This window comes from Caretta caretta, chromosome 2, assembly GCF_965140235.1.
Source record: "Caretta caretta isolate rCarCar2 chromosome 2, rCarCar1.hap1, whole genome shotgun sequence".
In the NCBI taxonomy this organism is placed as follows: Eukaryota; Metazoa; Chordata; order Testudines; family Cheloniidae; genus Caretta; species Caretta caretta.
In genome coordinates, this window is record NC_134207.1 from 248888653 (window position 1) to 248904432 (window position 15780).

Below are 15780 nucleotides of genomic sequence, written 5' to 3' on the forward strand. Positions count from 1 at the left end.
TTTTCATTCAAATTACTTGTCCGGCAAACTATTTTAACTACAAATAATTCTCTCTAAAAGTGGAAGATAATAAACTCCCTTCAGAGTAATTTTAACAAAACTACAAAATCTTTCAGGCTGTTTCTGTTCAAACACTCCATGATTGAAAGTAGGAGGCATAGCATTACAATTTTGTATGTATGTTTCTTTAGCATAGCAAAGATATTTGGTATGACTCAGAGCCAAGAATAAATGTTAAAACAATAAGTGCACATGAATGGAAATATGTGGGATTGCTTAATGACAGTGCTGGAGCATAAAGCATGTTAATGGAGTGGTTTCCACAAGAAGGCACAGTTTTTATGAAGCTTGGCTTTAAGGCCTGTTGGTTAGGAAGCTTTTAAATCTATGTGGAAAAATTTGTGACTTTTGTTTTACAGGAAATATTAGCAAAAATTGTACAAGTGACGGATGGTCAGAGATATTTCCAGATTACATAAGCGCTTGTGGTTATTATGACAGTGATGATGACAGTAAGGTAAGAAAAATAATTATTCTGTTCATTCAGATGCAGATGTTCAAAAGAGTTTCATAGATTCCAAGGCCAGAAGGGACCATTGTGATCATCTAGTCTGACCTCCTGTTATAACACATACCATAGAGCTTCCCCAAAATAATACCTCAAGCATATCTTTTAAAAAAAATCCCAATCTTGATTTTAAAATTGTCAGTGATGGAGAAGCCAGCACAACCCTTGGTAAACTGTTCCAATGGTTAATTACATTCACCATTAAAAATGTACATCTTATGTACTGAAATTGCCTAGCTTCAACTTCCAGCCTTTTGGATTGTGTTATACCTTTCTCTGCTTGAAACTATAGGGCCAAATTCTGCTCCCAAATACATGCATATTACTCTGAAATCTACAGGAATTGTGTACGCATGTTTGAGAGTATAGAAAATCTTTTATTTGAGTTGAAATTCTCATCTAAGCTGAAGGTATGTCTACACTTTGAGCTGGGGGTCTGATTCTCAGGTTGAGGAAACATACTTGTGCTCGTTCAATGAAAAATAGAATGTATCCATGACAGCACAAGCCATGGAAGGGGCTAGCCACCTGAGTACATACCCGTATGAGACCCTAAGCGTGTAGTCAGGGCCTATCCCGCCACTGTGACTACACTCTACTTTTAGCATGCTAGCTTGATGAAAGCTAGGGCAAGAATGTCTCCTTGAGATGGGAATCACATCTCCAGCTCGAAGTGTAGACATACCCTAAGAGCAGAGGTGTAGGGTTCATAAACTATAATGATAAAAAACTAATGATTATTTTTATTATCATCATTATTATTTATTATTTGGATTACTGTAATGCCTAGTAGCCCCAGTAGTGGATCAGGAACCCAGTGTGCTAGGCACTGTGATGCCATTATCAGTCACTGTACTATAAAATTTCTGCTACTGTTGCATACTACTAATGTTTTAAGTATTTTGTGTATTTATAATACAAACTAATATTCCTTTAGTTTAATATGATTGTATATATCATTTGATCTGTACAGTACATTTAAATACAGTAAATAGGTAGAATGAACATTTAGCTCTTTTGTCTTCATGGGAATTACTCTGGTTTTACATCAGTTTATAAGGTACATCAGAATGTGGACCAAAGGCTGTCAGATATAGAACAAATGATCCTAGCAAGTGTTAAAATGTAATCCTCTCAGTTTGCCTCTACCATTTCTTGCCCTTATATGTCTTTTGAGGAGAGCTACCAGGTCTTCCTGCATCACCTGCAGATTAGAACACTTAGCTAACATTGAAATTTTTCAACAAGAAAAGGGCATACGTTTTTCACAATCTTTGTTTATTTGTGAGAAATGTTCCTGGTTTTCTAGTAGTTCTGTAGTATCACACCAGAGCAAGACTTCACTTGCAAATGCAGGATTCCACCATCAGTCAAATTCCCATTCACACATGGAGAGATGGGCTCCTCCTATGTACCTCCCATGCAATGATAAAGTTGATGCCTATTCTTCAAGAAGGAATATGTCCTACTTCTTCCAGGTGCTTAATGACTTCGGTGGTGGGCACTAAAGAAATCTGTCAGATAGATAGATACCCACCTTGACTCAGCTGTCACTGCCAGCAGTTTGCTCTTTCCTGCCAGGATTGCCAGCAACAGATGCAGTCAGCTGTAGACATGTCTGATATGCCTGTTATGACTCATTGCCTTGTCTGCCAGATCTGATGAAATCCAAGCTAAAGAAGTCATAGTCAGTGTCTAAGTGGTAGACCTATTCAGGGTGAAATAGGTTGGAGGAGTCAGTGAAGAGCCTGATCCCCAAAGGAGTGCATGAAATTTCCAGCTGACCTCTTTCAGGACCCTGTCCAGAGCAGCAGGCGTATTATCCCAGCCTACCCCCATTCCCTCCTCCCCATCACTGTGTGTGTGCTTGCACAAACACACACAAGGGTAGAATGGTTGCCAGAAACTCCCTCCTGATCTTTTTCCTGTCTCATTTCGTGTGTTGTAACAAGTACATGCTGGACAGAGAACCAAAGTTATTGTAAATATGAAAAACTTGAGTTTCCTTCAAAATAATATAGGGATTCCAGATTCTTTTTAGACACTAAAAGAAAGAAAACAATACCACTCCGTATACGTATGTGTGTTAACAGTAATCACTGTGCTCCATGAAAATACAACGTGTTTGGAAAACTATAATTAGTTCACTTCTGCTCTTTCTCAGTTAAGACTGTCAAAAGCCAGTGAGTACGTAACAGTTCCATATCTCATATATGCACATAACTGCAATCTGTAGTCTCTAAGTTTTTTTCCATTTTAAAGAACTTTTTTTATTCGTTTATGTATATGAAGAGTTTTGCAAATATCATGAATTAGTGTGGCTCATTAATGCATTAAAAAGTCCAGACACATAAATAACTAAAAAATAGTTGACAAAGAAATGGACTGGAACATTTTATTCTCCCATTTTGTATGCAGATGGTTATTCTGAGATATTGGAATCATCTGAATATTTGGAAAATTGAAAGTGCTTTACTGTTTCAGAGAGCCATTTTTACAACCACCAAACTGTCATGTACCCAAACATTGTCACCTGGATTGAAAACCAACCAAAGGCCAATAAATAAAAAGGGATACATTGTAGCAGTCCTGGTGGCAGATGAAGGAATTAGTATTTGAATAGACCTGTTCTTATTTAACATTGTTGCTAATGATCTGGAGTGCAGAGTGTGAAACTTAAGTTAATTAAATTTGCAAATAATAGTGCAGGAGAAACTAGAGAGGTTGGAAATGTGGGCAGAATTAACAAAATATGAATCAACCTGGAATAAGGCAAACAACAATAAAGCATCTAGGGTAAAATCCAGAAGATGGAAGTAGAAGGGAGATACTTAGCTGCCCACTGTTACTACAAGATGTTTTGTGGTGTTACCCCTTTCTAACTGGCTCGAGTGGATAGTGTATCATGGAAACTGAGATAATGCAAGTTTGGGCTGCATCTGAGGTGCCATAATATCATAGAGCAGGGAGGCACCAATTCCTCTTTCCTCATAGTGCTGGCATGGCTGACCCTGCAATATTGAGTTCAGTTCTGGGCACTTCATTGCCAGAAAATAAATTGACCATACTAATGTGACACGACAGAAAATTCCTTCCTGACAAGAAATTGGACAATCTGTTCAGTGTTATCTAGTATCAAAAATAAAGTTAAATTCACTAGTTCTGGGTCAGTAGAAAGTAGCTATTTCCTTTGCAAATAGACAGTACATTCAAATAAGAATAGTTAGTTCTTTTAATTCTTAACATTTTATTTTATTTATAGTTTCAAAGTAGAGGAAGAAATATGAAAGTCTCTTTGTTGAAGCTTTCCTTAGAAATTTTGCGATGTTAGCGCCCACTTCAGGAAAACACATGATTAAATCCATCTCTGTTCAGGAAAGCACTTAAATATGTACTTCAGTGTCACTGAAGTCAGTGAGACTTAGCTATGTGTTTGAAGTGCTTTCCTGAATCAGGATGCTTCCTTGAAGTGAGGCCTCAGTACAGAGTTACAGTACTATCAAAGGGTCACATCCTTAGCTGGTGGAAGTCAGCATAGTTTAGCTGGATCTGGGCCCAAATTTCGGCAAAAAGTCCAAAGAGGACCTGTGATGGGTTGTAACAAAGCCCACACTGGAAAGGAAGGGGTTAAAGAACTACTCGGGGCCCAGGCGACCTCACCCCACTCTACCTGCAAAGCCTGCACTGGCTGGAGGAGGAGCTTAAAAAGAGGAGCAGAGTAGCTCAGTATTAGGCAGACAGGGGGAAGAAGCTGACCTGCCCTCTGAGCTCCTGGGAAGGAGCACTTGCTGCTTGAGGCCTGACTATAGCGACATGTCCAAGCCTACAAAGAAGGACCTGTGACTCTCTAAAGGTTAGAGCCTTTATCATTGTACATTAGTACTTTATCTTGTGGGGAGAGAGGGGACTGATAGGTAGTGATCCAAGGAGGCAGCTGCATAGCATCATAGGCTGCAGGGCTTAGCTGCCTGCCATTGGGCCCTGGACTGGAGCCTGCTGGAAAGGATGCGTCCGGGCCTGGGCCCCCATACCAGTCCCTAAAGAGGGACAGCTAGAGAACTGTACCCATTGGTGGGGAATCCCTAGTTGGGGGAAGACACAACAGTCTGGACCATGAGACCCCAAACAAGGGGGAAGCCCTGAATCCCTTGCTTAATCCTGGAGACTTCCTTGTTATTGGGTTCTTTGTATATAGCCTGAGAACGTGACCTGGCTCAGGGCTGAGTCACTGAAAGGGCACGCCTTTACAGGGCAGAACGGTAGGGAAGAAAGGGGAATGCCCAGGGGGAAGGCAGCTTGACCACTAGGCAGCACAGATAGAAAGTGTTCCCCTTCACAGGGCTCAGTGATGAAATCTTCACATTTCTTTCTCTTTGTACACCAGAAGTGTGTAAAAAGAAAGGAACTGTGTTTGCATTGGGTGTCTATTAAGGGTATACATGGTGGTGTAGTGAGGTATTACCACTGGGATTATGGAAACAGGAGGTTTAATGTTTTAGACCAGATTCTGTTACCCTCATTCATGTTGAATAGCCATTTCTTCTGCAGTCAGTCCCCTTGAAGAAAGTGTTGTTCAGTATATGCCAGGCTAGTGAAATCTGGTTCTTAATTTGTTACGTACAGACATAGCAGTTTATCTTTGCTGCTGAATGAGTTTATCTCATAGATTCAGTTCATATTGAGTGTGGTTCCGCAGGGATCAGTCCTGGGTCTAGTTCTGTTCAATATTTTCATCAGTGATTTAGATAATGGCATAGAGAGTACACTTATAAGGTTTGCGGATGATACCAAGCTGGGTGGGGTTGCAAGTGCTTTGGAGGATAGGATTAAATTCAAAATGATCTGAACAAATGTAGAAATGGTATGAAGTAAATATGATAAAATTCAATAAAGACAAATGCAAAGTACTCTATTTAAGATGGAACAATCAGTTGCATACATACAAAAGGGAAATGACTGCTTAGGAAGGAGTACTGTGGAAAGGGATCTGGGGTTTATAGCTAAATATGAGTCAACAGTGTAACACTGTTGCAAAAAAAAGCAAACTTCATTCTGGGATGTTGTAAGCAAGACACAAGAAGTAATTCGCCTGCTCTACTGCATGTTAATAAGGACTCGACTGTAGTATTGTGTCCAGTTCTGGGGTACCGTATTTCAGGAAAGATGTTAACAAATTGGAGAAAGTCCAGAGGACAAGAAAAAAATGATTAAAGGTCTAGAAAACATGACCTATTAAGGAAAGATTGGAAAAATTGTGTTTGTTTAGTCTGGACAAGAGAAGACTGAGGAGGGAACATAACAGTTTTCAAGTACATAAAAGGTTATTACCAGGAGGGGGTAAAAAAATTGTTGTTCTTAACCTCTGAGGATAGGACAAGAAGCAATGGGCTTAAATTGCAGCAAGGGAGGTTTAGGTTGGACATTAGGAAAAACTTCCTAACTGTTAGGGTAGTTAAGCACTGGAAAAAATTGCCGAAGGAAGTTTTGGATTTACCATCACTGGAGGTTTGTAAGAACAGATTAGACAAACACCTGTCAGGACTAGTTATTACATAGTCTTGCCTTGAGTGTAGGGGACTGGATTAGATGACCTCTCGAGGTCCCTTCCAGTTCTACACTTCTATGATTGTTTATTTCTGTTTCTTTAGCAATTACTCTCAATTAGGGTGAGAACTTATTTTTATGCTCCAGAAGGGGAAAGGCACGTTTGCTTTGAAGGGTTATGAATTTGTTTTAAAAACTTAAATGAGAGAGAAGGGATTAGTAAAGATATACTGAATAGGTATTTAATAAGAAGGTGACAAACTGTTCAGGTTATTAATGATCTGGAATAGAAGGAGTTCATTTAATAATAAATCACCTAATGCTTCCATTATATTTCATTGCCAATTTCCCAAAAAGAACAAATTCACTTAGCTTGCTAAAATGGTGAGTGGTTTGATCCAATTCCCACTGAAGTCGTTGGGAGTTTTTGCATTGACTTTAGTGGGAATTAGTTTAGGTCCTAATCTGTATCATTTGAATTAATTATCATCTTATTGTTATCTTACTTAATCAGGAAACTATCAACTTAATTTTTTAAACTAATTAAAATAAACTTTTCTGATTCAGCATGCCTGAAATAGCATGGCCTTAATTTTTTTTAAATACATCAACAAGGATTCTTCTGCTCTCCTGTCTTTACATATAAAGGTTGTCTTAGTGAGGGATAAACTGAGTTAAGCCCTGATCTTGCCATTAGATCTGCTGGCTCATCCCCTGCACCCAGGTGAAAGCCCATTGGCTTCAGTTGGGCTCCACACGGAGCCAGGGGTCTGCCACCATGAATCTGATTGCAGCATGGTGGCCTAACTTGGCCTTACGGAGGAAACAACAGACTTTCTACCCACAAAGCGCTGTTAAATTCACACAGTACCAGACATCACATAACATTTTATTGCTGACTTCTTTCAGTTACAGAAATCTTTGATCCAGGAATACAGGAATATGCTTTTTCAAGTTGATTGTCCCTTTTATTCTATCACATACATCCCAAATAAAATGACCAATGGAATGCATGGAAAATAATTAAATATGAAAGTACATAGAAAGGGTACAAGGAGTCGGATTAGTTTTCTCTCAGGAGAAACAAAGACATTTGATTATATCTGTAATATGAGTTATTTGCTACAATGATACTTTCTCTTCTGTAAAGAGATTGGAGTAACGATCACTTGGTTACATAGCTGGCCAGTGTGCACAGCTTGATGCTTTAGGGCCCTCAGATGCATGAAAGCAACTTCATTCACTTCAGTTGCAAGTTTTTGGCATCTGAGGGCAGAACTTGGCCCTACAGATGCAATTTTAAGTTTCAATGTTCATTTTTAAAAAATATATTAAAAAACAAATTTAACAATTGCAGTTTATCTCACTTATTTAGAATATATGTAAATCAATAGCCATCAAGTTAGGCACATCTAAAAAATGTTCATTACGCAATATACTGAGTGCACATAGTCGTGAAATAGAAGCTTTGTGGAGAATGTTTGCTAAAGTATAGTTCTCTCCTAACCTACCTGCAATAGTAGCTTTGAAGAAAATACTCTCAACTTGATTCTCCTCTCATTTGCATTGGGTTTACACTGCTGTAACTCTCGAGTTCAGGAGAGTTACTCTTGATTGGCAGCTATGAGACAGGAGAATCAGGCCATGTATGTTGCTAACAGTCAAGAGCTTAATTTAAATCTTTATTACAGTATTTAGTTTCTAATCTCCATACAGTATGTGAGCTATCAGCCTTCAAGAGTCTCAGAGATTCAATTCCAGATGCCACCTCGGCCATCCAAGTTTTCATTCCTTTTTTTTTTCTACTTTGGATATTTGTATTGGATTTTTAGTAGGTATAACAGCAATAGGAATAATTGGGCTTGTCTATACTTAAAAAATGGGTCAAGGATAGATTGGGATGTGTTAACTAATCTGAACCTTGTCACCACCTTTTTTGTCGTGTGGATGGATTTCAGTATCTTTCATCTAGATTTAATAGGTCGAGGTGTATCCTTGGCTCCCTCTTATGGTGTTTTTCGTAGTGCCAAGACCCTGCACAGGGCACAGCACAAGCTAGTCAGGCAAGGTAAAAGGCATTGAAATTCATCCGCATGAATGAAAAAGCCAGCTAGCGACCATATGCGAACCTCAACCCATTTTTCTAGACTGGGCAAGTCTGCTGTGCCTAAAGATATGTCTGCACTGCAAACCATGTGTGGCGTGTAGGCTATGTGTAGCTACATGCTGCAGTGAAAAGCAGGTTGCATCCACACTGCAGTGTGCCGCTACACATGGCAGTAAAAGGCTCTGGCAGGGGGCGGCAGCGGAGAAAGGCTACGGAAGCAGGGAGCTACCCTGCACCCTTTCCCTATTGCCTCCTATGGCCAGAGCCTTTCCCCACTGCCAGAGTCTTCCACGACAGCGGGGAAAGCCTCTGGCGGGGCTCCTTGTGGTAGTAAAAAACTCCAGCGGTGGGGAGACAGCGGGACACTGCACTGCTAGAAATAGCAGTGTGGATGGGGGAGGCCCTGCTTGGGTGTGGAGAGAACTGTGTCAGGTACATACCCTTTACTCTTCTCGCCTGAGCATGTCTTTACTCTTCTCGCCTGAGCAGTGCCATCTATGCTGCTATTTATACTGCTGCTGGGGGGCATGCTGTGTATGTACGCTACACACTACTGTAAAGGGAGTGTGCAGTGTAGATTGACCCTAAGATAAAACAGAGCAGTACATACGAATTATGTGGAGCGGGGTTTGATGTGTGTTTGTAGGCCATAAGCAGGTACCCACACATAGCTAGGAAATTAATGCAAGACATAACACACATTTGAAGTAATGTGAATGCTTGGTACCACGGTAACTTACAATGTATTTTTCCATTTCCCATGCTCTTTGGTTATGACTGAGTTACATAAGCAGCAGAAAGACCTGACATAGCTATTCTGAATTTTCAGAGAGGCTGAGCACCCACAGATCCTATCAAAGTAAGGAAATCCGGCTGAGCGTGACTTGTTCAAACAGTTCCTTAATGTCACGAAGTGCATTCAGAACACATGTACAGCACTGTTATCTCTGAAATGTATCATTGCTGTGGACTAATGGACTGTTTGTCTCAAGAGTCTAAATTGGACCCATCCTCCTCAAGAAAATATAATGCAGGACTCACTTCTACCGATGCTCTTTATGATTTGAATCATTGTGCGTCATACTGTATTTATTTACACCACACTCTACATTTTTTTTCATTACTTTTTCCATGAGAAGTGATTAAGGGCCTTCTCATGTACTCATTAAAGTAAATATAAAAACGCTTATTGACTTGGAATGGAGCAGGACTGGACCCTTAATAAAAACTGTTATTCTGTCTTGCAAAACAAAGTGGAAATGTAACTTACAAATTGCAAATTCTCCCACACACTATAGAAAATAGTTGATTTTACAATACACACATATACAGTATATTACACACACAAAACTACATTAAAAGAACACTACTTACATTGCAAAGCCAAGCACTCAAAGTTAAGAAATGCCAGAATTAAGGTTGTCTAAGCAACCTTAATTCAGCCCCCTTGTGCATGTGCATTATAATACAGTCTTTAATTATGTTTTCACATATTATTTCCACAAGACTGCTGCCTCTTTCAGTGCACAGGATGGACCCAGCTCAGTTAATGACTCACTATTGAAGATTTTGTTTTCTCTTTGTTGTTCAATGTGTGGCCCACACCTTATTTACTGCAACCTGTTCAGACCTGCTTTGAAAACAGAATTATTAATGTCCTCTTGACTTTCCTATTGCACTCATCACTCTAGTATCCATATGCTTTACAAGGATTAATTCATTTATCTTCCCAACACCCTTGTGAAGTGAGAGGGCATTATTATCCCAGTTTTAAATATGGGGAGCTGAGGCACAGATATATTAAGGTCAAAAGTATCCATTAATTTTGGGAGCCAATATGAGATGCCTACAACCTGTTTTTTCCAGAGAACTTAACATTGTATATATTTTTTACATATTCAAGCACAGCTCTCCTTGACTTCATTTGTAGTTGTAATGCTCTGCACTTCAGCAAACTAGGCCCTAGTAAATCAAGTTGGGAACCCAGAAAATGAGGAACACCCAAGAAGTAGGAGTAGAGATAAAGCACAACAAAATCAATATATAAAGGATGGAAAAGTGGGAACGTAAATGGTAATGAATAGAAGTCACAGGTTAAAAAATTAGGTGACTGTTAAGGCCAAAGGAATCAATGGCCAATGGGATTAAAGACAGTAAGAAGACATTTTTTAAACCTATTAGGAATTTTAAAAATACCTACAGATGGAATAGGTTCATTGCTAGATGTGGATGGTAAATTGTAAATAGTAATGTAGAAAAGGCAAAAAGTTCAATAGATATTTCTGTTCTGTATGTGGAATGAAGCAGAGGATTTACCATCTGTAACAAAGGAGGCAGTATCTGCTAAAATTAAATATTTTCAAATCAACAGTCCTGGATAACTTACACCCAAGCATCTTAAAGGAACTAGCTAAAGAGATCGCTGGACTAATAATGCTAATTTTTAATATATCTTGGAAAACAGGAAATTTCCAAGACCTGGAGGACTGCCAGTGTAATTCCAATATTTTAAAAGGGATGACCCAAGGATGTATAGACTGGTTAGCTTCATGTTAATCCTGCGGGAAATAATAGATCAGTTAACTTGGGACTGTCAGTGGCAGGTTGGAGACTAAAAATATAATTCATGCCTGTGAGCTTGGTTTCCTGGAAGTTAGCTCTTGTCAATCATACCGTTGTCTTTTTTTTTGACAGGATTGCAAGTCTTGTTGATAAAGTTAACTGTTGATATAGTATACTTGGATTTCCAAGGCATTTGACCTAATACTACATGAAATTCTGATTTAAAAATATGCATTGTATGGAATTAATTAAGTTTTGAGTGCTTAACTTTGTGACCTTAGTAATATTAGTTTAACTTACTTTTTTTGTGTAATTTCCTAGCTTTTTAGGAAAGCAAACTGAAAATAACAAAAATCCCACTGTGTGGCATCATATTGACATCCACATGGTTCATCAGTGGAGTTGGAAACTTTCAATTCACCATATCGACTTCTTGAGCTAACAAAATAACTAATAGCAATAGTAAGTTGTCATCCTCTATGACGACAAGTATGAGAGGGGGATAAAACACAGTTTGCTCGTGGATATCACACACATTTGCTGGCCTCAGAGTGAATGGTGAAACTCAGGAACTTTGGGGTCCATTCCATGCTCTGTCCATTTGCTCCGAAGCTCAACTCTTCTGCCCCGTCCACTTCAACCTGTCTCAGTCCTGTCTCTTTCCCACCCTGGCTCCTGATTTCAGTCACTTCCTCTTTGTCTGCCCAGTCCCAGTCTCCTCACAGGTTTCTCATTCCAGTCCCACCCTCCTTCATAGCCCGGCGCAGTTCCCCATTCCCAGCTCCTCATCCAGCTAGTCCCCCTCCCTGGGCTCCTCATCCAAATTCAGTCTTCCTCACCACCCTCTCCGTGGGTCCTTGTCCCCATCTCTCTGCCACACTGGACCCTTAATAAAAACTGTTATTCTGTCTTGCAAAGCAAAGTGGAAATGTAACTTACAAATTGCAAATTCTCGCACACACCATAGAAAATAGTTGATTTTACAATATACACATATACAGTATATTACTGTATGTAGAGAGATGATTTTACAATACACACATATACAGTCCCAGTTCTCCTCCCACACTTCAGCCTCCTGTCAGATGTGTCTATCCTCTCCCATATCCTTGTTCACCCACACTGGTTCCTAGTCCCCAATCTCCTTGTCCAGTCTCCCTCCCTCCCTCCCCCGTGTCATCATCTGCGCAGTCTCACCAACGAACTGGCTCCCAGTCATCCCCCACATTTCCCTCACTAGCTTCCAGTCCAATTCTGCTTGCCCAACCAGTTCCAGCATCTCTCCCGCCCCTGGGATCCCAGGCCCAGCTTCAGCACTTGCCACCACTCCCCTCACTCCCTGTCCTAGTCTCCTTGCCCTGTCAGTCCAAATCGCCTTACTCAGCCGGTCACAGTTTCTCTCCCTCTTCACATCCAGTCTCACCAGACTCCTTGCCCCAATCTACTCCTTCCCTCTCCACCTGGTCTGGCTTTTGTCCTCTATGCATTTGAATCCGACATCCTCCTCCTCCACACTGCCTGAGAGCCAGAAGGGAGTCACTGAGAGCCCAGGAGATAAAGGCCCCTTGCTTTCAGCTCCAATGCCCAGCTCTGCCCTTGTCAAAAGGAGGTGGGAACAACTAGTACAGGGAAAGTCCATCTTGGCTAGTGTAGCCCTGCTTGGGTGAGCTTACTCAATTACTCTGGGGGACAGTGCATGCACAGTCTGGTCAGCACCAGAAGCTCTGAGAGGCTTGAGCATGCTCATGGAGGATGAAATCTTCAGATAGCTTAGCTGTTAAACTGTAGCCAGTCTGTACTGCACATGTGCAAACTGCAGTTTTTCAAAGACTTATAACTAAGGCTAAGATTTAGTCATGGGCATTTTTAGTAAAAGTCATGGCCAAGTCACAGGCAATAGACAAAAATTGACGGCCCCGTGACCTGTCCATGACTTGTACTCTATACCTCTGACTAATTTTTTGGTGTTCTGGAGGACTCCGGGGACACAGCTGCCGATCTGGAGAGGGGCTTTGGGGCACCTGCTGGTGCTGGGGAGGGGGCCTTGGGGTGCCTGCTCGTGCTGGGAGGGGGCTCCAGAGTGCCCTCTGGTGCTGGAGGGGGGAGGGGGCACAGGACCGCCGCTGCTGGCAGGGGGCAGCACGGGACCTCACATCCTCATCAGTGAAGATGGATGCAAATGGCCTTGTCGTCCTTAAGTGCACTTTTAACACCTGAATCGTCCAGTGCCCCACTTTGTTTGGAAAGCTTCCTGCTTTTGATGTACTTAAATGTTTTTGCTGTTAGCTTTTGTGGTTTTTGCTAGCTTTTCTTCAAATTCTTTTTTGGCCTGTCTAATTATACTTTTACACTTGACTTACCAGAGTTTATGCTCCTTTTTGTTTTCCTCACAAGGATTTGATTTCAAATTTTTAAAGGATGCCTTTTTGTTTCTCATCACCTCTTTTACTCTGTTTAACCATGGTGCCACATTTTTGGTCCTTTTGCAGTTTAATTTATTTGGGATATAGGTTTAGTTTAAGCCTCAGTTATGGTGTACGTTTTCTTAAGTTTCCATGCAGCTTTCAGGCATTTCATTTTTGTAACTGTTCCTTTTGATTTCCATGTAACTAGCTTCCTCAGTGTTACGTAGTTTCCCTTTTGAAGTTAAATGCTACTGTGGTGGGTTTCTTTGGTATTTTCTCAAATTATAGAATATTAGGGTTGGAAGAGACCTCAGGAGGTCATTTAGTCCAATCTTCTGCTTAAAGCAGGACCAACCCCAACTAAATCATCCCAGCCAGGACTTTGTCAAGCTGGGCCTTAAAAACCTCTAAGGATGAAGATTCTCCTCCCTAGGTAACCAATTTGAGTGTTTCACCACCCTCCTCGTGAAATAGTTTTTCCTAATATCCAACCTAAACCTCCCCCACTGCAACTTGAGACCATTGTTCCTTGTTCTGTCATCTGCCACCACTGAGAACAGCCAAGCTCCATCCTCTTTGAAAACCAGCTTCAGGTAGTTGAAGGCTGCTATCAAATCCCCCCCTCACTCTTTTGTTCTGCAGACTAAATAAGCCCAGTTCCCTCAGCCTCTCTTCATAAACCATGTGCCCCAGCCCCCTAATCATTTTTGTTGCCCTCCACTGGACTTTCTCCAGTTTGTCCATATCCTTTCTGTAGTGGGGAGTCCAAAACTGGATGCAGTACTCCAGATGTGGCCTCATCAGTGCCAAATAGAAGGGAATAATCACTTCCCTCGATCTGCTGGCAGTGCTCCTACTAATGCTGCCCAATATGCCATTAGTTTTCTTGGCAATAAGGGAACACTGTTGACTCATATCCAGCTTCTCATCCACTGTAATCTCCAGGTCCTTTTCTGCAGAACTGCTGCTTAGCCAGTTGGTCCCCAGCCTGTAGCAGTGCATGGGATTCTTCTGTCCTAAGTGAAAGACTCTGCATTTGTCCTTGTTGAATCTCATGAGACATTTTTTGGCCCAATCCTCCAATTTGTCCCTGTGGACCCTATCCCTACCCTCTAGCATATCTACCTCTCGCCCCAGCTTAGTGTCATCTGCGAACTTGCTGAGGATGCAATCAATCCCAATCATCCAGATCATTAATGAAGATGTTAAACAAAACCAGCCCTAGGACCAATCCCTGGGGCACTCCGCTTGATACCGGCTGCCAACTGGACATCGAGCCATTGATCACTACCCATTGAGCCCAAAAATCTAGCCAGTTTTCTAGCCCATTCATCCAAATGTTTCCCAGGAAGTTAAATTTAATTACATTATGGTTGCTATTACTGAGCAGTTCAGCTATATCTACCTCTTGGACCAGATCCTGTGCTCCACTTAGGACTAAAGCATGAATTGCCTCTACTCCTGTGAGTTGCAAGACTAGCTGCTCCAAGAAGCAGCCATTTACATTATCTAGAAATCTTATCTCTGCATTCCATCTTGAAGTGGGTTAAGTTTAGAGAGGGCGTGTGAGAGCCAGGTACACTTAACAAACATTCTCTAAACTCCCTCACAAAAATCCTCTTTTTGCTACTCCTGTTTGCTGGCTTCTCTGGTCGCTTAGGATCTTGCTTTTTAAAGCCTTGTTCTCCCTATCAAGGGAACCTATAGGAATTTGGGATCAAAGGATGGGAGGCTAGAGCCTTGTTAGGAAGCTCTCAGCCTTTATTTTATCATTATTTTTATCCATATTTTTCCCAGGATCTGTGTCAGACTTATAGTTTATATTTACCCAGGTCATCTTATTTACCCTTTTGAAGTATTGGCATGATATTAACTTTCTACCAGTCTTCTAGAACTTTCCTTATATTCCAAGACTTATTGAAAATCAACATTAAAGGTCCACTAAGCTCCTCAGCCAGCTCTTTTAAAACTTTTGAATGCAAGTTATCTGATTTTAAAATGTCTAATATTAGTAGCTGCTATTTAGCATCCTCATGAATTACTGTTGGATGGAAACAGTATCGTCATCATCATCAGACGATATGACTACATCATCTGGCTTTTTTCCCAAATACAGAACAGAAATATTTATTGAACACTTCTCCATTTTCTGTATTGATAATTTTACCATTTCCATCTAGTAATGGACACATACCATTGTTAGGATTCTCTTTTGTCTTAATATACTTAAAAAACATAATGCTGCTGATCATTGTTTTCTCCTTATGTTCCTTTGCTTTCCTTATGAATTTTATACAATTCCTAGCATCTGATTTATATTCATGATTATCAACTGTCCCCTTTTTAACTTTTTTATAGATGCCTTCAGTTTCCCTCTAATCCAGGTCTTTTTTTTTTTAACCCGTACAACCTTCTTCCTAGACTGGAATTGTAGCTTTGGGGACAATTCCCCATTATCATTCACATGTTTGTAATTGAATTCTTCATCCCAGCTGATTTGTCTCATAATTGTTTTCAGCTTAGTGAAATTGGTCTCTTCAAAGTAGCATATATACACTTTTTGGTCTGGCCTTTATTCTGTTTGCACATAATAA

The 15780-nt window shown here is 40.6% G+C and overlaps 1 protein-coding gene across 1 annotated transcript in view; it reads left to right on the plus strand.

Annotated features, from left to right (window-relative positions):
* VIPR2 (vasoactive intestinal peptide receptor 2) overlaps positions 1-15780 on the plus strand; it is an 84852-nt gene that overhangs the window by 20653 nt on the left and 48419 nt on the right. The window contains exon 4 of the mRNA XM_048837639.2: positions 420-517. Within this exon, the coding sequence (XP_048693596.1) occupies positions 420-517 (98 nt within the window). The remainder of the gene's footprint in view (positions 1-419; positions 518-15780) is intronic.